General features: G+C 59.2%; 1 protein-coding gene across 2 annotated transcripts; it reads left to right on the top strand.

The window, feature by feature from the left end:
• Positions 1–15,081: 15,081 nt before the first annotated feature.
• CSF1 (colony stimulating factor 1) lies at positions 15,082–23,448 on the top strand. Of its 2 annotated transcripts, none has more exons than XM_061349546.1 (9): positions 15,082–15,239; positions 16,298–16,429; positions 17,802–17,864; positions 18,170–18,349; positions 19,169–19,346; positions 20,841–20,968; positions 21,458–21,513; positions 21,605–21,657; positions 21,970–23,448. In XM_061349546.1, the coding sequence occupies exons 1-8, from the start codon at positions 15,219–15,221 to the stop codon at positions 21,654–21,656; spliced, it is 810 nt and encodes a 269-aa protein (XP_061205530.1). In that variant the 5' UTR covers positions 15,082–15,218; the 3' UTR covers position 21,657; positions 21,970–23,448. The 2 variants fall into 2 exon arrangements, with proteins under 2 accessions (XP_061205530.1, XP_061205529.1); XM_061349545.1 differs by having other exon boundaries at positions 20,202–20,968.
• The last annotated feature ends 1,233 nt before the right edge of the window (positions 23,449–24,681 follow it).

The following is a 24,681-nucleotide window of genomic DNA, read 5'->3' as shown; positions in this document are numbered from 1 at the left end:
AGAAGAGGAAGAGGGAAGTGGATGGGCTCGAGTTGCTCAACCCATGGTGTTCCCAGAGATGTTCACCCTTATCTGTGCAGGGATGTGCTGAAAGCAGCCGGGGAGGGGCCCATGGGGTGATGGCAGCACATGATGCTGAGCTGGGGCAGATGTGGAGCCTGCAGCCAAAAAAGGCAGAGATTTCCTTCTGGGAGATGAGTCAATGCCCAGGGAGGCTTCATGGGTGCTGGGATTGATCTGCTCTGGGGGGACCCCACTGGAGTCCCCAGCATAAGGACATGGAGCTGTTGGAGCAAGGGCAGAGGGGGCCATGAGGATGCTCAGGGGCTGGAGCATCTCCTGTATGGAGCCAGGATGAGAACACTGGGGCTGTTCAGCCTGGGGAACAGAAGCTGCGTGGGGTTGGAGCTGGGTGAGCTTTGAGGTCCCTTCCAACCCAAACCTCTCCATGACCCGAGGCGGCGGTGATGGGCACAGGGCTCCGGCTGCGTTGTTTGATGGAAAACCTCCGGGGGGAAGTTGTGAAAGGGCAGCAGCAGCGAGGGGCTGGGGCAGAGGTGCCATGGGCTGGGTGGGATAACCCACAGCAGGAGGTGGGTTCCTCCTCACGTCACCGGATGTGTCCTCAGCGGTGTCTTGGGTTCTTCCTACCCTGGGGTGGGAACTGGGTGAGAGGGGCTTGAAAAGGGAGAACTGGAGCAGGGCCATGAGGTTCTTGAAGTAAAACTCCTGCCTTCAGGTGGCATCTCCCACACTTGCCCATGGTGGGCATGGGATGGGGTCCAAGTGCCCCCAAGTCCCCATCACTGCTTCCAGACCAACACAGTCAGGACTTATTGGGACACAAACAGGGGAGTTTCCCCCAAAAGACAACAGTTTCCTACCAGGGAATCCATTTCCATCACTAAATACTTCAATGGAAATTGAGTGCCCTTCCCTTGTTTGGCTCCTGTGGGAAGCTGCTCAGGGAGGAGAAACCATTGACTTGCCCATCCCATTCAACCGCCTTCTGCAACCTATTCAACCCAGTTCTGGACCCCAGTTCTGGACGGGTGGCCTGGGTGACGTGGGCCTGTCCAAGACCATTTGCTGGCCAGCAAGAGGTAGATCAGCTCCTAAAACTGCTGTGGAAGCTTTTGGAGAGGAGCATCCACATCTCTTTGGCTCTCTGGTCTCTTCCTATCTGCAAGCTCCAGGCAGCATCTTTAGGATGAAGCCAGCTGAAAGCTGGAGCCTTTGGGAAGGGTCTGCCACCAATGGACATGGCAAAGGTAAAGGGATGGCAAGGCCAGGTGATTCACCGGTGGTTTTTGGTATTAACTCATCCCTATGGGTCCCCATGTCCCTCCTCAGCAAGCGCTGGAGATGGGAAGGGCTCTTATGGGGTACGAGGGAGCAGAGCATCTCTGAGCCACCTCAGCTGCTGGCAGATGGGGATGTCAATGGAGGAGGCTCTCGTCCCTGCCAGCGAGGGCTGGAATCTCTGCTTGGAAGCGTCAGCTTCCATTACTATAAAGTCAAACAAAGCAGCCAGATTCTGCCTTCAAAGGGACATCAAGGGGAAAGCCCTGCTCTGTGGTGGCTCAGAACCCAGAGGGGCACTCCCCAGGGTCCCATCCTCACCATCACCATCACCATCACCATGACCCTCACCATGACCCTCACCATCCCCATCCCCATTACCATCACCCCCACCATCACCATTACCATGACCCTCACCATCCCCATTACCATTACCCTCACCATGACCCTCACCATCACCCTCACCATCACCATTACCATCACCATCACCATTACCATGACCCTCACCATCACCACACCATTACCCTCACCATCACCATTACCATCACCCTCACCATGACCCTCACCATCACCATTACCATGAGCCTCACCATCACCATCACCATCCCCATTACCATCACCCCCACCATCACCATTACCATTACCCTCACCATCACCATCACCATCCCCATTACCATCACCCCCACCATCACCATCACCATGACCCTCACCATCACCCTCACCATCCCCATTACCATTACCCTCACCATCACCCTCACCATCACCATTACCATCACCCCCACCATCACCATTACCATGACCCTCACCATCACCCTCACCATCACCATTACCATGACCCCCATCATCACCCCACCATCACCATGACCCTCACCATCACCACACCATTACCATGACCTTCACCATCACCCTCACCATCACCATCACCACCATGCCTCAGGGAGTTTGGGGCTATTTGCTTTGGTTATTTCCAACTTTCCCCTTTTGTTTTCACTTTCAAGCAGCATCTTGTTGCTTGGGCAGGACCCGGATCCACCCAGCCCCGGCATGCGGAGCAGCTGGAATAGGACTGAGGGTCCTGGGCCACCTCCTTGGGTGCTCAGCACCCACCAGCACCTACATTGGACCCCACACAAGAGACAGGGGCTTGGGAGGATGCGTTTGAGCTGGAGCCTGGGGTGCTGGAGGGGTTAAAGCCGAGCTCCCGGGAAGAGCCGGCTCCTTTCCAGCCTGAGTAAGCCCAAGCTCCTGCCAAACCCCGTCACCAAGGGCCATTGGGGGGGGGCTTGGGGGCTGTAAACAGCTTCACACAACCCACGGGTCCGGCACCACGCTCAGCCCCGAGCTCAATAACATTCATTAACCACGAGCTGGCCCCAGCCCCGGCCATGGAGGAGGCACCAGCGGCCCCGGTGCTGCTTTGGGGTCAGGTTTGGCACAGCCTGGGGTGGGATGCTGGGAGCTGTGGCCATGGTGAGCAGCGTCGGGCCAAGCCATGGTGGTCACCATGAGCTGCCTGCACTGGGCCACCCACCCGCCCCACTGCTCTGGGGGCATGGAGAGCAACCGGTTGCATTGCACCAGAGGGGAAGGGATGCTCTACATGGGATGGGCATGGAGAGGAGGGATGCAGGGGGCATGGAGAGCAACCGGTTGCATCGCTCCAGAGGGGAAGGGATGCTCCAAATGGGATGGGCACGGAGAGGAGGGATGCAGGGGGCATGGAGAGCAACCGGTTGCATCGCTCCAGAGGGGAAGGGATGCTCCACATGGGATGGGCACAATGAGGAAGGATGGAGGGGGATGCAGGGGTTAAATTCCTCCTGGAAAGAGGCGGCTCTGAGTAAGCCCATCACCCTGCCAAGATCCTGCTGAAGGCCAGCACGGGGTTGTTCGTCCTCAGGAGCAGTGCTCGATGCTCAATGCACCCACTGCAGGGGCATGGAGCAGGGAATGCATCCCAGCAGAACCTGCCCTTGAGATGGTGATGCCAGCACCCCAAAGTGCTGCAGGATCTGGCCTGGAAGAGCACCCATCCCTGGCTGCAGCTCCGCAGCTCCATCCAGCAGCTCTGGCACAAGCTGCACTGTCATTATTTACAAGAAGGGGGGGGGGGGGGGAAGTTTCGCCTTTGCTTCCCTTTATTTTTAAGTCTATTTGCCTTTATTTTGGATTTCTGACTCATCCCTCGCTGTTGCCGGGAGGAAACCGGGATACAAAGTGCCCCAGATAGCATCTGTATCAGCTAAACCAAACCCTGCCCTGAATGCTCAGGGAGGGAAGAGAAGCAGCGACTCCGCAGGGCTCTGGACCCCCCCATCCCATTCCTATGGAGGAAGGAAACACAAATATTCCTCTTTCTTTTTCCCCCAAGCACAGCAGGTTTCTGGCTCTGATGCCCATGGGGTGCTCCATAGGGATGCAGCACCCATGTGGTGATGCCAAAACAGGGCATAGGGGGAGTTGGGGGGGATGCTCTGGAAGGGATGGGTGTCCTGGAGGGGAGGGTGTCACATAAGGAGGATGCCCAGTTAATACTGGTGCTTAAGAGATGAGCTGGTCCTATTAATATGGGTGCCTGCTTCATAAAGGGTGCCCAGAGATGCTGCAGCCCCTGAAATGAGGATGCCCTGAGATGAGGTTGCCCTAGTACTGTGGGTGCTCTGTTACTAAGGGTACCATGGGAGTAGGGATGCCCTGAGGATGAGGCTGCTCAAGAGATGAGGGTGCCCCATTATGGGTCCCTTTAAGATGAGAGCACCCTCATGTCTTGAGCACCTTCATCACTGTGGCAGGACTACAGGTCCCAGCGTGGCTGTCCCCATTAATCAGGGTGCCCCATTAATGATGGTGCCCTATTAATGTGGGTGCCCCATTGCTAAGGGTGCCATAGATCAAGGATGCCGAGGAGATGAAGGTGCACAAGAGATGGGAGTGCCCCATTAAGGGTGCCTTGGAGATAAGGGTGTCCCATTAGTGAGGGTGTCCCATTAGTGAGAGTGCCCCATTAATGAGGTTGCCCGGGAGATGAGGGCTCCAAGTGCTTTTCCTTCCTTCCTTTCCTTCCATAGCGGGTCAGGCAATGGGATGCTCCCTTGTTCCTTGTCCCTTCATCATCGGGTGACTCAGCACCCAGTCCTGGCTGGAATGTGTGGAGATCGGGGGGAAGCATCCCAAGAGCAGCACCCTGGGGATGTGTGGGGTGAGCAGCGCCTCCAGCAGCCCCGTCATCCAGCCCACTGAGTTCATCCCCCTGCCCAGCCCTGCAGCAAACCCGGATCCGCTTTTCCCTTTCCAAGGGGAAAACCATTTGGCTGATGCTGGGCTGATGCTGGGCCGCATCCTGCTCTGCTGCCTGCATAGGGTGAGTCCTGAGAGCTGATAGAAACCAGTTGCCAAGTGGTGGTCCTCATACCAGGAGGGGATAAATTTCCCTCCCTGGCTTAGCAGAAAGGCTCTGGAGGGATGGAGGAAGCTTGTTTGGCTCTTATCCCAATCCCAATCCATCTTCTACTGCAGCAGCATCTCCGGTCCTGCTCGCTGCCTGTGCTGGGCGCTGTGCAAAGAGGAGCCAGCAGCTGGTAGGGGTTGAGCTTTATCTCTTCTTACATCCACCTCGTGGAGGAGATCCTGGTGCTGATGCTCCTCACCAGACCCAGCCTTTCCAGCAGCTTGGAGTAACTGCGAGGTCCCTGCTCCCAGTCCTGCTCCGGTCCCTGTGGCAGCCAGGGGGGATTTTGGCAGCGCTGGGGATGGAGGTGGGCTCCATCCCACACTGTGCCGCTCTCTCCTTCTTTCCAATTGACATTCCCCTTCCTGCATCCTCCGATGGCTCCGGCATCAGCCCTGGGATGAGGAACCAGCCCTCCTTGTGTCGAGCCCGCGGGGACATCACCACAGGGGTGGGATGTGGAAACCACAAACGGTTCGGATGTGCTCATTACCCCAAACCCCACTTCCCGTGCCCTCGTTTCCCAACACCAGCTCCAGTTTGTCTCTACGTGCACCCAGGATGTGCAATGGGTGCTGTATGTGCAGCACCCATAGGTGCAAGGTGACGACCCCATCCACTGCTTTGGGTGGCCTTCAGGGGGTGGATGCACCCCTGGGCTGAGGCAGGGGTGGGTTTGGGGAGCAGCTCCAACACGGGTGAGAGCAATGTCCCGGTGTCCATCCCCATGGCTTGGGATGCATGGGTCACTGGTGCTGTGGGTCCTTAGGAAAAGCTTGGGGAAAGGTTATTCTTGAAGAGAAAATAGGAACAGACAGATTTCCTCTTTTCCTTCCTGGTCGGAGGCACGTGGGGGTGAGCTCATGGAGCGCCTGCATCCCGCAGGACATGCTTCCAGCTCCGCGTAATCCCATCCCCAGGGCCACGGCCAGGCTGGCTCTGGGCCGCCGATGGGGGAGGTTTCTCCTGCCTCTGCCCCCCTCCAGCTCCACTTTCCTCCTGGTCAAGCCACCACATCCTGAGCCAGCCCTCGGGCTCTTTCCGTCGCTCCCGCCGGCTTTCCCGGAGCGGCTTTGGCATCCCAGAGGCCAATGTGGCTTTGCATGGAAAATCAGCCCCAGATGTGGGCGAGCGGCTGCTGCTGCAGGGCCATGGGCAGAGATGGGGGGCCCAGCGAGGGCTTGGGGACATGGGGACAGCAGATGGGACATGAGAGCTGGAGGGGTTTATCCCACTCATTGGGGTGCTCTCTGCAGCCGGGTGCTCCCCAGGGATGGGTGATGAGGGCACCCTTGGGGACCATCACCGGGCCATGGAGCCTGAGCTAAGCCCTGGTACTGGGGCTGTGTGGAAGAGCCTGGCTTGGCCCTGCAGCCTTTGGCTCAGGTGCCCATGGGGCTGATCTGCTGCCGATTGCCAGCCTGGGGCTGGTTCCTGGGAAGCGGGATCAGTTGGAGCAGGAGGAAAGTCCCCATCACTGTGCCACCACCCTGCTGGCATTGCCACCAGGACCTGTGCCCTGTCCCCTGCCAATGGCGCAGCCATACCCGGGGTTCATCATGGGTTTTAACAGGTAAAGGATGCTTGGGGACCCCTGGAGACACCGTGGCCAAGGTCCCTGGGCCTGTCCCTGTTTGGTGGAGGGCTCTGGGGCAGGAACCACATGTTAATCAAAAGAGGATGGAAAAACTCTTGTGGTTGCTTGGAATTGAAGCCTGGCTATGAGCAGACCACAGCAGCCTCCAGATGCGACAGCAGTGGCTGCGGGATGGAATTCCACTGGATTAGACTTAATTATGAGCACTAATGGGGAGGATGACAGCAGCAGGCTGGATCTGTGGCATCACCAGGCTGGGGAAGCAGCGTGAAGCCCCTTCCCCATGGATCAGATGGAGTTTGAGGATGGATCAGCCCCGAAGCTCATCCTCAGGTGTCCTTGTTGAGATGGGACTTGCCTGGCTCATCCCACCCCCTAAATGTAAGCCTTTCCTTGGGGATCCTTGATCTATCCCAATGCTTGGAGACCCTCAGCATCTCTACCCTTGTCCTGCATCCTCCCCATGCAAAGACACAGAAGACAACCCAAACTCAGGGGTCCAGGTGTAGGACCCCCATAGCATCACCCTCTCTCCATGGCCACAAGCAGCCTCAGAGGTTCCTTATCGTGGTTTCCTGCTCCGCAGCCTCCCCGGGCACCGTTTCCACCCTTCGCCGTTGCGACACCGCCGTTGCTCCACAGGGCTCTGCCGGGGCCACGGGGCCGGTTTTCCCGCAGGCCGGAGGGACGATGGGTGGAGATGCAGCAGCTCCTGCCAAGATGCATCAGGCTCCGTGCTCCTGCCGGGGGCTGGAGGTTGTTTGTGCTGGCCTGGCCGTGATACAATGCTCTTGGCGGAGGCGCTGACCCGGCGCCCGGGCACATGCGGTGCTATCGGCCTGGAGGAGGGTGCGCAGGAGTACCCAAAGCATCTTCTGCTCCACAGCCCCAGAACTGCTGTAGGACCCCATTTCTGATGGGTTTGCTGCTATAGGACCTCATTTCTGACATTTCTGAGTTTGTGTTGGTTTTGGTTTGTGTGTGGTTTTGGTTTGTGTGTGGTTTGGTTTGGTGTGGTTTTTGGTTTTTGTGGTTTTTGTTTGTTGTGGTTTTGGTTGTTGTGGACCCTGTTTCTGATGGGTTTGCTGCTGTAGGACCCTGTTTCTGATGGGTTTGCTGCTGTAGGACCCTGTTTCTGATGGGTTTGCTGCTGTAGGACCCTGTTTCTGATGGGTTTGCTGCTGTAGGACCCTATTTCTGATCAGTTTGTTGCTGTAGGACCCTGTTTCTGACCAGTTTGATGCTGTAGGACCCCATTCTGACCAGTTTGCAGCTGTAGGACCCCATTTCTGACCAGTTTGCTCCTGTAGGACCCCATTTCTGACCAGTTTGCTCCTGTAGGACCCCATTTCTGACCAGCTTGCTGCTGTAGGACCCAATTTCCAACCAGTTTGCTACCGTAGGACCCTATTTTGAGCAGTTTGCTTATGTAGGACCCTATTTTGAGCAGTTTGCTGCTGTAGGACCTTATTTTAGCCAGCTTTACTGCTGTAGAACCTCATTTCTGACCAGTTTTGTCGCTTGCCTGTATGAGCACCCCACTTTCCAGCTCTTCTCAACACCCTCCCCTCACATTCACAGTTGGGATGATGCTCCGCAGAGCGGGATGGGATGTTTGGTCCTGGTTGAACAGGGAATGGGGTCCCTTGATGGAAGGACCATTGGTTTTCTTGGGAAGAGTAGCAAATGCATCAGAATTGGAGTCTCCAAGCACATGCAATCCGCTGGAGAAAGTTCACCCCATTGCTGCTGAGTGCTCGGCTCTGCTCTGGGGTGGAGTAGCAATGGATGGGGAAGAGGGTGAAGGTGTCCGGATGGGAACTGTCCCCTGGGTGGGAAGCTGAGGCTGCTGGAGCACCTCATCCAGCTGCGAGGGACATGGGAAAGGCCAGATTTAGCATTAGCGTTGGGAAGGGAGCGTGGGAGAGATGGGAGCAGGCTGTGCTCACCGGGAGGTGCCAGCGTGATAGAGCCATGGAATCATGGAATGGTTTGGGTTGGAAGGGACCTCAAAGCTCACCCAACCCCAACCCCTGCCACGGGCAGGGACCCCTTCCACTGGAGCAGCTTGCTCCAAGCCCCTGTGTCCAACCTGGCCTTGAACACTGCCAGGGATGGGGCAGCCACAGCTTCTCTGGGCACCCTGTGCCAGCGCCTCAGCACCCTCACAGGGAAGAGCTTCTGCCTAAGAGCTCAGCTCAGTCTCCCCTCTGTCAGCTCATTCTGGCTCTGCTCGGTCCTGGCGCGTCCCCTTTCGTGCTGCTGGACCCGGGCTGCTCTTGCAGTGTTTGTAACTCATTTATTTGGTTGCCCAGAGCCCAAAAGATGCTTTCAATAAACCCGGGTAGATTCCAGAGCGTTCCCAAGAGCAGAGCTTGGCTGGAGGAGTGCGAGTGAGGCTGCAGAGTTTGTTGCAACACCCCCAAACTCCCCTTCATCTCCTCATCATCCCCCCCCCACGCCTTTGCAGTGGGTCCAAGTCTCCTGTTTTCAGCCCCAAATGAGCCGTTCTCCCCATCACCAGGCTGCCAGCACAGCGGAGCCTGCAGCACGCGTGTGCAGCAGCATCAACACGCACGGCCCTGGCAGCTCCAAACTGAAATGCATCCCTGTGATGGGAATGGGATGGAGCCAGGCATGGAGCCACAGGGAGCTCTCAGAGCCAAGGCTCCTTAGGGCTAAACCATGTCCGGCTTCCTTCAACCTGCTGTCGGCATCCTGCTATCCCTGGGTAACGGATGCTCCCGGAGCTCATCCCGGAGCCACAGGCAGGAGGGAGAAGTAGCTTCATGGTGCTAAACCCATCTCCTCCTAATGAAAAACAGGTTCTGTGCAGCCAAACAGCTGATACGTGGCCGTGGAGCTGAGTAATGCCTCGAATTCCTGGCAGGAGCTGCTTCCTTTCGGGAGGAGAGGGCTTCTGCCCCGGTCAGCAGGGCCCATGTGTCCCATCTGAACCCCAATCTGGGACTGGTTGTGCCCCCACTGTTCCTTGGGGTTGGGAGCTGGCATCAGGGAATAGGGTCATGGAGTTCTACATGCTGCAGGGGTGGGGGGTGGCGTGTCCATGTGTCCATCCAGCACATCCCATAGGTGTTTGTCTTGGTCTCCCTCCACCTGCAGTGAGGAAGAGGATGGAGGTTGAGCCCCATTGTGCCTGCAGCACCCAGCGATCGGTTGTCATCATCCGGGTGTCGCTTTGGCTCTCAGGGGTGTCCCTTGGGGTGGGGAGATGCAAACAGGGAGCTCAGCAGCTCCAGGGCTGGATCCTGCACTGGGGTGAGCTGCTGCTGGGCCCCTCCTTCCCGGGTGGCACGTGGGGACCCGGGATGCAGCCGGGGACACGTGTGTGTCCGCAGTGGAGAGCGGGGCCAGTCGCTGATGTAAACCCTGCACTGCAGATAAACAACCAGCCCCATGGGGAGCACAAACGGCTCCTCTGTTCCCGTGCGGGGCGGCTCCGGACCCATCCCCGAGCATCTCCATCACTTGGGGTTGGGGGCTCAAACCAGGCCCCTCCAGCCCCATGTTTGTGGGGGCAGCCCCATAAGCCCTGGGGGGGGGGGGGGTGCCCAATCTGGGGGGGTAAAGAGGGGATTTGGCACCTGGACCCGTGCTGAGGTCAGGGATGATGCTGGCTCCATCCATCGCACAGCCCCAACCATAGGGAGGGTTGACAGCAGCTTGTGCCCAGCCCTGGTGACAGCCAGGGACCCCCCAGCCTTCCCCAGGCGGGTGTCACCGGTGTCCCCATCCCATGGCACTGAGACCAGGCTTCCCTGGAGTGCTCCCAAGCCCATTGCCCATCCCAGCCCCGTTCCTGGTTCCAATCCCTGCTAGTGCCCGGCTGCTCCCAGCACAACCCCTGGATCCTCCATGGATCAGCACCTACTTGGCTCCATCCAGGCTGTGCTGGATGGTGCTGGGGTTGCACCATGACGCACTCTGCCACGAGCACTGGATGATGCTGAGCTCCCTGTGTGGGGCTGAGCATGGGAGCTGTAAATCTCCCCTATCACCCTGGTTCAGGGCATACAGTGGATGCTGGGGTGCCCTGGGTACCCATGGGTGCAGTGCCCTGCAGTGTGGGCACAGGGAGAGCAGCAGCTACTGCTGCCCCCCTGAACCTGCTGCAGGTGAGGGGCTGCCGGTGGCACCCCCCTGCCCCCCCCCCCCAGTCTCGATGGGTGCCATGGGGCAGGCTCCCAGGAAGGATTTTGGCTCCGGCTCCAGCTCCGACCGCATTCCTCGGTGGAGGGAGGAGTGGAGCTGGAGCCTGGCGTGACTCAGCCCCGGCCACATGGCTGGGGACACGGCGGTGACCCATGGGGGGCACAACCCGTCCTCTATCCCCCTGCCCCTGCCATGGGGTGATCTTTGTCCCTGCCCGCGGACCCCTCAGTGCGAGCCGGGGGTGCCATGGTCCCTGCGAGCCCCCGTGGTGAAGAACGGCTGGAATCTGGGTTAGGATAACCCTAAAATGGGGCTTCCTCTGTGGACACCGGACACATCCTGACCCTGTGGCTCCCTCACCCCAGCCAACAGCCACTGGATCCGGCCAGTGCTCCCTTTTGCATGGGTGCGCAGCCCATGGGGGACCCCAAACATGGGGATGCTCAGGAGGGTCCGGAGCGGGACAGAAGCTCCCAGTGTGGAGCCGGCAGCACGGGAGTGATGGAGAGGAGGAAGCGGAGGGGGGGGGTCACTGGGGGATGAAGGCTCCATCCTCATCCTGCCCCTGCTCCTGGTGCCGAGCGAGTCGCGGCGCTGGCAGCGCCACCCGCATTCCGCTGCTCCTCAAGGGACCGGCTCGGGACATTCCCACGGGGCTTTCCAGCCCGGGCACGCACCGGATCCTGCTGGTGCCTGGAGAGCGGGGGGGGGGGGAGCGGTCCCGGCTCTGGGGAGGCAGATCCCGGTGAATCACAGGGAGCTGATTCAGAGCCCGCAGCGCTTTCTGCTGCGGAGAACTTTCTCCAAGAGGCCGTTCGCAGCCCGGGGGGGGGGGGTCTGGGTGTGCTGTGGGTCCCCCCCCCCGCTGCGGTACTCACTGGCCTGAAAAACACCCCCCTCAAATGGGGCACTAGGTTGGAGTGTGCTCGTGCTCCCACTGGGGATGGGGAGAGGGGGATTGCTGGAGCTGATGGACCAGTGGCACCTCTGGATCCCTGAGCAGGAGGGTTGAGGTCCAGGGATGCTCTAACCTCATCCAGGATGCTCTAACCTTATCCAGGATGCTCTAACCTCCTCCAGGGATGCTCTAACCTCCTCCAGGGATGCTCTAACCTCCTCCAGGGATGCTCTAACCTTATCCAGGGATGCTCTAACCTTATCCAGGGATGCTCTAACCTCATCCAGGGATGCTCTAACCTCCTCCAGGGATGCTCTAACCTTATCTAGGATTCTCTATCCTCATCTAGGATGCTCTAACCTCATCCAGGGATGCTCTAACCTCATCTATGATGCTCTAACCTCCTCCAGGGATGCTCTAACCTCATCCAGGGATGCTCTAACCTTATCCAGGATGCTCTAACCTCCTCCAGGGATTCTCTAACTTCATCCAGGGATGCTCTAACCCCATCCAGGATGCTCTAACCTCATATAGGATGCTCTAACCTCCTCCAGAGATGCTCTAACTTCATCAAGGGATGCTCTAACCTCCTCCAGAGATGCTCTAACTTCATAAAGGGATGCTCTAACCTCCTCCAGGGATGCTCTAGCTTCGGATAAGGAGGAGATGCAGCTGCAAGTGGGATGGTCCTGATGGATGGTCCAGGCCTTTCAGAGACAAAAGCATCCTGCATCCCCCCACCTACATCCCTGCACAGGGCCAGCAGACATGGGGACCATCCCCCCCACCAGAATGCCCAGGAGCCCCTATGGCCTCATCTGGCCTTTCTCTATTGGGGTGACAGCCACAGGGCTTGGAGGTGGTCTTGGAGGACATCAGCTCCCACACGGTACTGGGGCTGTGACACTGCCACTGGTCCCAGTCTGGGACTGGGAGAGGCACAGGCAGGTTGCCCCCATCTCAAGTGTTGCCTCCCCAGCTTTCCCTGTCTGTGCTGCGGGTGCTGTCACACGTCACCACTCCATGTCTCTACTTGTGCCCCATGACTCAGGGATTTGGGCAGGTTTGGGAAGGGAGGAGGGGCAAAAGCCATTTCCCTGCCAACAGAAAGCAGAGGCAGCTGCTGCTTGTCACATAGGGATGAATTATTAATGCTGGAGGACAGCGTCCCCTGTCCCGGCGTCCCTCCGTCCCCCTCTGTGTGTCCCATGACTTGGGACGTGACACTTTTCCGGTCACTTACAAGGAGGAGGAGGAGGATGAGTGAGCAGGAGATAAAAAGCGTGGTCCTCAACCGGAATCAAAGGGCCCCACGTGCTGGCACGGGGTCCCCGTGAGTCACCCCTGGGGCTGGCGTCACCCGCTGTGTCCCGTGGGTGCCCACCCCGGGGTCCTCCCACTGCCAAGGCTCTGGGGATGGAGCACTGTGGGACATGAATCTGTTGGAACTGGAGGGGAAAAGGGGTTATTTTGTGAGTACATCTCCATTTTACATCTCCATTTTAACCCCAGCACCCTTCCTCCCTCCGTCCCCATCACTGTCAGCATCGATGGTTATCTGTGTGCAGCTGCCCATGGGTGATAAGGACGGGTAGCACTCGTGTTGCTGCAGATGTGATGCTGTGTCGGGGCTCTCACTACTGTCCCCATCTCTGCATGGCTCCCAGCTCTTCCCACACCCCCAATCTCCATCATTCCCCCACCAGGTCCCCGATCCCTGTGCTCAGCTCCGGGTTAGCTCAGCTCCAAGATAAGCCCTCAGCAGCTTCCGAGCCCCATCACTGTTTCCGTTGCCGGGGAGCTGATGCTGCCGCTTCCTCGAAGCTCGGATGTGGTGGCTTCCACCGCCACGCGGCCCCGTGTCACTGCCCCCTCGCCACATCCAGTGGGGTTTGCTGTCAGGGTGACAAACGCTTTGTCACCTCGTGGCCCCTGGCGGGTTCCAGTTGCCTGCAAGCATGGGAACCCCCAGGGCAGCGGATGCAGCCCTGCGCTTCCTTGCACACGGACCCATCCGTGCACTCGTGGAGCCCTTCGTGCACACCTGTGGGAATGGAGCTGGATCCATCTGGGCACATGTGTGTGCACGTCTGTTCATGCATGCCCATGCTAATGGACCTGCTTGAGCACAGGTGGTTTCATCCATACACATGGATCTATCCATGTGCATGTGGATCCATCCATGTACATGTTGATCCATCCATGCACATGTGGATCCATATATGCACACATGGATCCATCCATGTACATGTTGATCCATCCACGTACACGTGGATCTATCCATGCACATGTGGATCCATCCATGCACACGTGGATCCATCCATGCACATGTGGATCCATCCATGCACACGTGGATCCATCCATGCACACGTGGATCCATCCATGCACAGGTGGATCCATCCATGTACATGTGGATCCATCCATGCACACGTGGACCCATCCATGCACATGTGGATCCATCCATGCACACATGGATCCATCCATGCACATGTGTGCGCACATGTCTGCTCATGCATGTCCCACATAATGAAGCTGCTTGTGCACATGTGATTTGATCCATGCACATGGTTTCATCCACATGAAACCATGGATGCACATGTGGTTTCACCCATGCACATGTGGTTCCATCCATGCACACATGGATCTATCCATGCACATGTGGTTTCATCCATGCACATGTGGTTTCATCCATGCACACATGAACCCATACATGCGCATGTGCATCTATCCATGCATATGTGTGTGCACAGACCTGATCGTGCACACCCACATAAATGGAGCTGTCTGTGCACACATGGATCTGTCCATGCACACGTATCCTTTGTGCACACCCATGCGAATCCATGCAGGATGTATGTGTAGTTTACACACGTGTGCACACTGGAAAGGTGTTTGTGCACGCACACACAGTGAGTGCATGTGTGCATGCATGCACATGTGCTGTCACACATGTGTGTGCGTGTGTGCATGTGCCCAAGCGTGTGTGCACGCCCCAGTGCTGGGCATGCATACATGTGTGTGTGTGTGCGCACGCTCATAGGTACACGTGCCCAGGGGTGATCATACTCGTACACATACACATGCACATACACATGCACATGCACATGCACATACACATGCACATACACATACACATATGTGCAAGACCAGGGATTAATGTATGTGCATGTGGTGTGTGCGTGCATGGGTACCTGTGCCTAAAGGTGAGCGCACACATGTGCAAGCCCCAGGGCTGTGCATGTGTGCACATGGATACACATGTCCAGGGGTGACCATACATGTACAAACATGTGCAAGCCCCATGTGCATGTGTGTGTATATGGCACAGTGCAGCGTATGGGGTGGGCGGGGCTCACTGTCGATGCCAGCCGAACCGAACCGAGCCGAGCCGAGCCGAGCCGAGGCGATCCGATTGGGACCGACCCGATCCGAAGGGAGCCGAACTGATCCGAGAAGCGGCCGACCCGATCAGAGGAGGGGACGAACTAAGCCGAGGAGAAACCGATCCGATCCGAACGGGGCCGACCCGATCCGAGGAGCGACCGACACGACCCGAGAGGGGCCGAACTGATTCGAGGAGGGGCCGATCGGATCCGAGGAGGGGCCGATCCGATCCGAGCGGAGCCGAGCGGGGCCGAGCGGGGCCGAGCGCCAGCCCATTCTCATAAACCACATGCTGCAGCGGCGCTATAAAGGGGAGCGCGGCGGCGGTGGTGGCTCAGCCCGGCCCCGCTCGGCCCCGCCGCCGCCTCGCCCGCTCCGCCCGGCCCCGCCGCAGCCCCGGCCCCACGGCAGCCCCCATGCCCCGCCTCGGAGCCAAGGTAGGGCGGCCCCTTCCGTTATCCCGGTGCGGGGTCCCCTCGTAACCCGGTCACGCCGCGGGACAGGGCAGAGCTCGGTGTCCGGAGCCGGGGCTCCCGGCGGGGGGATGCTCCAACCCCGGTTCGGTTCATGGACCCGCGGGGTGAGGCTCCAGCCCCCTCCCGGTTCTCGGTTCCAGCCCCGGCTCTCGGAGCTGAGGGGTGAAGCCGCGGGTTCTCGGTTCCAAGCCCCGATCTCGCCTCCCGGAGCCGGCAGGGGGGAGGCCCCGGCTCCAGCCCGTCCCGTCCCGTCCCGTCCCGGCGGGGTGAGGCTCCGGCCAGCCGTGGCCGTGTCTCGGCGGTGGCATCTGGCAGCTTCACAAGAGGGGAGGATTTTGGACAACTTCCAAGGGAAATTCCCCCCCTCCATCACCCAGGCACCCTCTCAGTGCCGGTGCACCGGAGGGAGGGAGGGGGGGGCACGCATCATCCCCCCCCCCACCCCGCGGGTCTGCTCCATCCCCACCTCGGGGGTCTTCATCCCGGCACAAGCCCCCGTTGCCCACCGGGATCCCGCCACGGTTTGGGGCCTCCCCGCTTCGTTGCAGGGGGATTGGGAGGGGAATTTGGGGCGACGCCAGAGCTGCTGCATGGAAAGAGCCCGGCGGGTGCAGGCTCTGGAAGCTGGGGGGGGTCCGGAGGGTGGGAAGAGGATTTTTGGGGCTGGGTGGGTCGGTGCTGCAGGCGGCTCCCCGGAGCCGGGGTGGAGGAGAAGATGTGCAGGGGAGCTGGAGAAATGGTGTGGGAGAGCGGGATGAGGGCTGGATGGGGAATGTGGAAGTGGCTGAGAGCCACAGCCAGGCTTGTGCTCGCCAGGCTCCGGCCACGCAGCCCCTTGCGCTGGGCGCTGGGAAATTCCCTGCTGACCTGATGCTCCTAAAAATAGCAGGATAGCGATGGGAATGGGGCTGGAGGTTCATGGTGGGGTTATCCCGCTGGATCGGGGTCAAGTCCATCACAAAGGGGGGGTGGGAAAGGGGGGTTAACGCTGCTCCAAACCTTTGCTCTGCCATGCTCAGGTGTGCCTGCTCCGCTGCACCCTGCTCTCCTCCCTCCTCATCCTCCTGCTCTGCAGCATCCATGAGACGGAGCAGAACAGATACTGCCAGCAGATCATCACCGAGAGGCACCTGGCTGAGCTGGAGGAGCTGGTGAGTGGCCTCCTTGCACCGTGCCACGGGATAGGGCACAAATCAGCCCTTATTTGGGGCAAATCTGCTGGTTTTCACCGCCGGCATCAAAATGATGGTACCCAGGAGCTGAGCATCCGTGGGCACGAGGGATAAGCGGGCGCTGGGAGGGGGGGTGGAGGTGATTGTGCGGTTGTGCTTTTAGCATGGGCAGCCGTGGAAAAGTGCTGGTGGGATAAATGGAAGACGATGGGGAAGAAGCAGGAACGGGGCTGGGAATGGGGCTGGAGGAGGCAGGGGCGATGGGGAAGCAGCGGAGGGGACGGGTGTTTTCTGGGCGGCTGCGCAGGGGTTAAGCGGAGGAATCCGGCTGCATTCCTGAGTCCAGCTGCTTGCCTGGAAGCTGGGCTGGCAACGGGGCTGCGGGTGGGTGGCAGGCAGCGAGGGGGGCCGCTGGCCAGGCGATGGATGGAGCCAGCCAGGCTGTGGCCATGGGTGCCTTTGGTGATGGGTGCCTTCCCATCCACCCTGCGTGGTCCATAGGGGCAGCGCTGGATGCTCACACCCATCCCACAGGGATACGGCTCCTCCTGGCCCCATCCCGGCTGTTGGGGCCGTATCTTGTGCTGGCCCTTGGCTCACCCCCGAGTGTGGGAATCATGCGGATGTTCAGGGGAGAGCCGGGAATTGGGGGCACGCAGGGATTTAACTGGTTGTCGCAGATTAAATTCCACTGTGCCGCAAGAGGGGTCCTTTACCCCGAGCCTGTAAGCGCTGTGTCCGGGCTTGGTTTTACCTCTTCCTCTTCAGGCACTGAGCTGTAGTGCCAGGAGATGGCAGATAACGGCTTCTTCCTCTGCCCAAATTATCCCGAGGGGGGGGAGCCTTTGCTTTGTAATCCCATGGGATTGGAAGTGGCTGCGTGCTTGCAGGGAGAAAGGGGATGGAGCAGGTTTGAATGGAAGGGGTGGTTTTGCTGCTGGGGATTGCAGCCCTCTCCTCTTCCCGCTGGTGGAGGAGCCATCCCCTTGCTCCAGCCCCTACTGGATAATGGAGCAATTGTTTCCGGGCCAGTATTCCAGACTGGAATACCGGCCTGGAGATAGGGAGCTTGTGTTGGACCCCCTCACTGGGAAGGGGGGCGGATTCCCTGCTACGGTGTGATTCCCATGGGATGTGTTACCTCCTGCATGGTGCGATGCTCTTTTGCAGCCTGGCTTTAGCACTGGGGAGGAGAATAAAGCAGGGCTCTGCTGTGATGCTGGGAGGAAGAGGAGGAGGAGGAAGAGAAGCAGGGTGGGAGGAGGAAGGCATCCCTGGTACAGGGAGTGTGCTTATCCCTGTGTGCAGGGATAAGCACCCCATGGGGTCACATCCTGCTGTGTCTTTCCAGGCTGACACCCAGATGCAGCATCCAGGCAGAGTCTCCTTCAAGTTCATCAACAAGATGCAGTTGGTGAGTGGCTCCTCGCTGGGGGCACAAGGGGACAGGGACCAGGGCTGGCTGGTCCATAGGGGGGTGGTCCCTCGGTCCCCTGTCTCCTCTCTCTTGTCCCCTATTGTGGATGGCAGCCCAGGAGGGACCCATCCTGCCTGTAGGTAGCTATTGAGTCCTGGCTTAGGCAGCCTGCAGAGCCATTCAAAGGCATTTTGTGCCTCAGTTTCCCCAAGGCAGAGCGGGATGGGAGGTGCTGCTCTGCCCATCCCAGTACCAGTCTCACTTTATGTGTGTGTGTGGGGGGGGTGTCTGTATCCTCACAGAACGACTCCGTTTGCTACGTGAAAGCAGCTTTCCCTCTGCTGGGCAAGATCCTGGAGCGCACGGAGTTCAAGGAGAACTCCTCCAACGCCAAGAAGATGCAGATGGTGCGCAGGATGTACAGCCGCATCGACGAGAGCTTCGACCCCTGCATCAGGGAGGAGGATGAAGAGGAGAGGAAGGTGCGGTGTCCCATGCCACATCCACGGGGGAACGGTCCGAGCCCTCATCCCTGGGTGAAAGGCTTGCTTGGACAGAGCCTTGGGTGATGTGGTCAGTGTGAGGGGTCCCTACCCATGGCAGGGGGCTGGAACTGGATGATCTTGAGGTCCTTTCCAACCCTGACCATCCTATGGCTCTATAAATCACAGTATCACAGTATGTTAGAGATTGGAAGGGACCTCAAAAGCTCATCCAGTCCAATCCCCCTGCCGGAGCAGGAACACCTAGATAAGGTTACACAGGAACGTGTCCAGGCGGGTTTTGAATGTCTCCAGAGAAGGAGACTCCACAACCTCCCTGGGCAGCCTGGTCCAGTGTTTGTTACCCTCACTGAGAAGAAGTTTCTTCTCAAGTTTAAGTGGAACCTCTTGTGTTCCAGTTTGTACCCATTGCCCCTTGTCCTATCATTGTTTGCCACTGAGAAGAGCCTGGCTCCATCCTCGGGACACTCCCCCTTTATATATTTATATACACTAATAAGGTCACCCCTCAATCTCCTCTTCTCCAAACTATAGAGACCCAGCTCCCTCAGTCTTTCCTCATAAGGGAGATGCTCCACTCCCTTCATCATCTCAGTTGCCCTGCGCTGGACTCTCTCCAGCAGGTCCCTGTCCTTCTTAAACTGAGGGGCCCAGAACTGGACACAATGGGGTGTCCAGAGCATCCTGGGGTGGGTGCATGGGCACAGGGAGCCATGGAGCGCTCAAACCCTGCCCTGGGTGCAGTGTGGAACCCCGTGGTGGTTGTGGAGCTGCTGCTGAGCACGGCTCTTCCTCCAGCTCTCCCAGATGTGCTTCGAGGAGTTCACCACCTCCCCATACGAGATGCTGGTGCTGGTCAAGCACTTCTTCCAGGACATCAACCAGCTCCTGCAGAACCAGGAGACCTTCGAGCGGGATTGCAGCCAGGTCTACCGCAGGGCCTGCCTGGTACCCAGGAGAGCTGCAGCCTCCCCAGGTGAGCTCTGAGGCTTTGCCTCTGCCTGATGCTGGGCTGGGGTGGGGGGGAGCTTGGGTTCACCTGCATGGGGCAGCTTCACAGCCGCGTGTCCCCGTCCATGGGCACACGCGGGCGCCGTGGGCTCGTGTCTGCGTTGGTCCTGTCTCCATCACCGTCCCCAAGGGGTGGCTGTGGTGTGTCCGTGTTGAGCCAGGCTTGGGAGGAAGGGGCTGGCGGCCCCTTGGAGGTGGGATTCGGGCTGGATCCTGCTGGAAACGAGATGCTGAGGGGTGTAAGGAGGCATCACCATCGGCTTGGCTGGAGGCATCAGGCTTGGCTCCATCCCAGAGCCCCAGTGCATGGGATGAGCGTTAACACAGAGGATGGAGGCGCTGGGACTCCTGTGCCACCGACGTGCTGCATGACCTCGGCTGTGTCACTCCGACTGCCCCGTGCCTCAGTTCCCCTTGACCAAGCCTTCGGGGGGAGCGTTTTGGGGTGGAAGAGCCCCGTGTTGCTGTCCCGTGTCTGCATGCCCGTGGAGGAGATGCCTTGCTGTGTGCTGGAGCTGTGCCGTGTCCCTGACATTAAACGTGGCTGTCGGTCGTGGATAACCCGCTGCCATCGGCTCAGGGCACCCGGAGATGCGGGTTTGCTTCCTCCTGCCTGGTGCTTGTCATCTCTGTGCTGCCCCATCGCTCCCTGCTTGTTCCCTGCCTCACCTTTGCTCTCCTGGCTCTGGTTTGGGTGGCTCTTTGACCTGATTCCCCACGGGGAGGGACGGGGACGCTGCCCCTGACCTTGGATCTGCTGGCTGGGCCCCTCTTGGAGGCTGGTGACCCTACGGCCGTTTCTTCTCTCTGCTTCTTTCAGGTGTGGGGACAGATCCTGACTGCAATTGCCTGTCCCCTGCCCTCCCTCCTGCCACCCAGCCCTCCCTCTCCGCTGCCACCCATGCCAGCAGCGAGGAGGCACCCGCTAGCACCCGGCTCCCTTACAGCCTCCTCCATGCCACCCTCACTGACTTAGACGCCCCATCACAGCCCCCCAGTAACACGGACGGCGGCTCGGGGACCGGGGAGGTCCTGGCTGCCGGGGTAGGTGATGCTGCGTCGGTGCCATCCATTGGGATGCAGCAGCCAGCTCCAGCCGACAGCACCGAAGCCATCCTGGATGCAGCCGGGACCATTGGCCTGGCAGCGTTGGACGTCCCCATCCCGCGTGGGGACAGAGAGCTGCTGGATGGTGGCACTGGGACAGCGGCCGGTCCCCCCCTGCCGCATGGGGCCCAGCACCAGGGAGCCTCCATCCTCCTCGGGACCAGCACCCCCAGCAGCGGCGGAGCCAGGATGGAGCTCATCCCCCAGCTCCGCTTCACCAGGATGGCCCCGGGGCTGCGGGACCGAGCTGCGGGGGGCCCCGGGGCGCGGGGCTGGGGGCTGAGCCGGCGGCGGGAGCCCCAGGATGGAGGCACCGGGCCCAGCTTTGACTCTGGCTTTGTTCTGAGCACAGAGCAGCGCAGGAAGGAGCCGCCCGCCAGGGAGGGCCATCGGGAGCCCCTCGTCTACATCACGGTGGCCAGCGCGGTGGCCGTGCTGCTGGCCATGGGGGGGCTGCTCTTCTACAAGTACAGACCCAGGGTAAGGACCCCCCCAGCAGCATCTCCTGCCTCGGTGTCCCTGCTTGGCTCTTTTGTTCTGTGCGGGCTGAGCCCCGCTTTCCTCACCAGTGGTGCTCAGTGGGGTGGGAGGGTGTTGTGTGGGTGCAATGAGAGCCCCCCCCTTTGCAGCCCTTCCCTATGGCTCACCCCCCCATTCCCCTTCCCCATGGCTCACCTCCCCATTCCCCTTCCCCATGGCTCACCTCCCCATTCCCCTTCCCTATGGCTCACCTCCCCATTCCCCTTCCCCATGGTTCCCCTTCCCCATGGCTCACCTCCCCATTCACCTTCCCCATGGCTCACCCCCCCCATTCCCCTTCCCCATGGCTCACCCCCCATTCCCCTTCCCCATGGCTCACCCCCCATTCCCCTTCCCTATGGCTCACCTCCCCATTCCCCTTCCCCATGGCTCACATTCCCATTCCCCTTCCCCATGGCTCACCTCCCCATTCCCCTTCCCTTCATACAGGTCCTGGAGCGGCCACTGGAAGATGGAGACCGTGACCCCGAGGAGCCAGAGAGGAGGTGTGTGCGATGCCATCCTGCTTGGGGGGGGCTTTGGGGGCCCCCACCCTGCCCTAACACCCCCCCCCCCCACCCCGGCTTTCCCTTGCAGGGCACTGCAGGGAGCAAGGGAATGTCCAGACCTGGAGACTCAGGACCTCTGAGGTGAGCAGGGGCTGGATGGGACCTTGCTGGGCTCCGCTCCAAGCCCATAGGGATGGTGTCGAGTCCCTGGATCATCCCCAGTCTTGACCATGGGCAGGGAATTTCAGCTGCAGGCAAGGGATGGATGGGGATGGGAAGAGCGGGAGAGTCCCAGGTCCGCTCCCCAGTGCTGCCAGCTGTGGTTTTGCAGCCCATTAATCCATTACCAGCACTTCCTTAATATATAGAGTGTATTTCTTCCTGTGGTTTTGATGTGCTTCTCCCCACGCCGCCTTCCCTGGCTCCCTCTCATCATTCCCTTCCTTCCCGCAGGGCCCGAGGCGGGATGTGAAGCTGCTCGGGGGCTGCATCCGGATGCTCCTTGCTGTGTGCAGGAAGGGTCGGCGCGCACCGGCCCCGCTGCGGTCCTGCCATGATGCTGACGCTCCCTCTTCCCTCGCCCCAGAGACTGCACAAACCCCCCTGGCAGGGACAAAAGGATGGAGGGGGGGGATGTGGGGACCCCCGGGCTCCGAAGGGATTCAGGATGGTGGCTGTGGGTGATGTGACGCCGCGGTGCTGAGCAGGACGCTGGAGGTGCTGGATGTGGGGTGATGATGAGGATGGATCCTGCTTGGACATGGCCAGCACTGGCTGAAGATGGAGGGGATCAGCTCCATGAATCTTCTCCCACCCCAGCATGGCGAGGCTTGGAGCAGCACCCATCACTTCATCCTGCCATTCCCAAGGCTTCATCTGGAGCATCCTGGATGCTGGGGATGGGGACTGGGGGGGGTGGCAGTCACCTGGACCCCCTCCAAGCTGCACAACCCCAACTCGCAACTGCAACCCTCACACTGTGAATATTTAAAGCCCACCAGTGCCCGTGTCCCTGCATGGGGATGGGTTTGGGGGTGATGCTTGGCACCGTCCTGCTCCTCATCCTCCTGCTCCCGGAGCTCCGGCTCCGGTCCCGGTCCCGAGCTGGCCTCGGTGTGCTGCAAGGGGTTTATTTGTAATAGAGCAAATCAAAGTCTTTTATCCCACAGGAATATTTGGGGTGGGGGGGGGCCCTCCTGCCCCATTGCAGGGTTCTTGCTGCGAGCTGGCCTCGCCTCCGACTGGATTTCCTCTTGTGACTGCGCTTTAAAGAAGGGAAATGGGGCTTGGGAATGACTTGGATCAATGGGGATGCATGGGATGGAGATGCACAAGTTGGGTAGTGAGGGGCTTTTTGGCTCAGCCCCGCTTCCTGGCTTTGGGAATAGCCCGGTTTGGGGTGCACCAGTCCCGGTGGTACCCAAAACAGTGGGCTTGGGGCGCATCCTGCATCCCTCTGGCCCCAAATGTGAAGCGTGGCCCGCGCTGCTCTTGGGTTTTGAAGTATTATTTTTATATGATGGAAGAAAACGTGGACAAAGCCAAACTGTTTTTAAAGAAAGCATTACTATTAATTGTGGTTTATATATATATATATATATATATGTATGTATGTATGTGTGTGTATTTATGACTGCCAGAAGGAGGGGGTTCCAGTGCAAGGGACTTGGTGTAAATCAGGAGCAAAGCCCTGACTGCAGCAAGGAGCTGTTGGTGGAAGCACTGATTTGCACCATGGGGAAAGGGGGGGGCCCCATCTCGCCTTTAAGCTGTTGTTGGATTTATTTTTGCCTTTTTATTTTCTCCTGGTTTTGATACAAGGAAATGTTGGAATATTTTATACAAAGTCATTTAAAGAAGTTTATTTAAAGAAAAAAAACATAGAAAGCAGCTTGTATATTTAATATTATTAATAATAAAAGGTGATGTGGAGCGCTGTGTCAGTGGGGGAGTTGATGGGGGGGCAGTTTTGGGGTTCCTCATGGGGGGATGGCACTAAAGGTGGGATGATGGGGTCCCCATGCCTTGGAATATGTGGGAAGGGGGGATGGAGACCCTTCATCCTCACTCCAGGATGCTCCTGGGCTTGATCCAGCATCCAAGCTTGTGTCTCCTCTTGTGCTCTGCACCTAGGGGTGCTTCGGTGTCTTGCAATGGGGAATCCATAGGGAAAGCTCCTGGAGCAGAGGGCTGGATGTGGCCAGCACCGGGCTAAAGGTTTGGGGTCACGCTCCCGCTTTCCTGTTGATCCAAGCAGGAGTTCACGGCCACCGGCATCAGGGCCGAGGGATGCATCCGGCTTTCCTGCCCCAGCCCACCCGCATCCTGCTGCCATTGGGGCGCTCCTGCCATGGGCTCCCCTTCCCCAGTGTTGGGGCCCCCCCAAAACCTCCTGTGGGCAGTTGGGAAGCAGCTGCTTAAAGCAAACACACCCTCAGCAGCGCTTCCTGAGAGCACTTCACTTGAGAGGCAGCGCTGGAAGAGGCATTTCCGCAGGGAATGGGGGAGCCCTGCATCCCACTCCCTTTGCATGCACCCAGCATCTCCGGTGGGGTGGTGGTGGGGGGGATACCCATGGAATGAGGGGCTTTCAACACCACCCTGAGCCGGTGCTGGGGTGCAGGGTTAACCCCACCGCATCGCTCCCATGGGATGGATGGGACCCGGGAGCGTTTTGTGGGTGCTGGGGCTGAGCTGTGTTTGCTGACAAACAGGATTCCTCGAGGGGAGCTGAGTCAGCCCAACCCTTCCTCTCCCCAGCAGCAGCCGGGGGTTTCCCAGCTCCACATCCCCTTCCCAGGGAAGTGGGACCTATATATATCCCATTGGATTGAGGCCACAATCATTATGGTTGGATTTATGGGGGGGGGGGGGGTATTTAAGGTCAGAGGCTGCTCTTAGGGGTGGGCACAGGGCCCAGGCTTGGGGGCAGCTCCAGGTGGAAGCACAAGGGAGGGTGTTCACTCTGGAGCTGAATGATGGCTGGGAATGGCTCTGGGATACAAGGAGCAGTGGTTCCCACCCCATCCAAATGTACCCCACAAACCCTCATCCCTGCCCTCCTCTGGCTGCTTCAAGCAGCTCAAACCTGTGGAAGAGCATGGACAATGGAGGAAAATAGGAAAACCCCATCTTGATGCCCTAAGGTTCAGGCCAGGAAGGTCC

This window comes from Neopsephotus bourkii, unplaced genomic scaffold (genome assembly GCF_033783945.1).
Source record: "Neopsephotus bourkii isolate Nb327-2 ecotype Australia unplaced genomic scaffold, CSIRO-AGI_Nbou_v1 NB_414, whole genome shotgun sequence".
Lineage (NCBI taxonomy): Eukaryota > Metazoa > Chordata > Aves > Psittaciformes > Psittacidae > Neopsephotus > Neopsephotus bourkii.
This window is presented reverse-complemented; position numbering and strand designations above follow the sequence as displayed.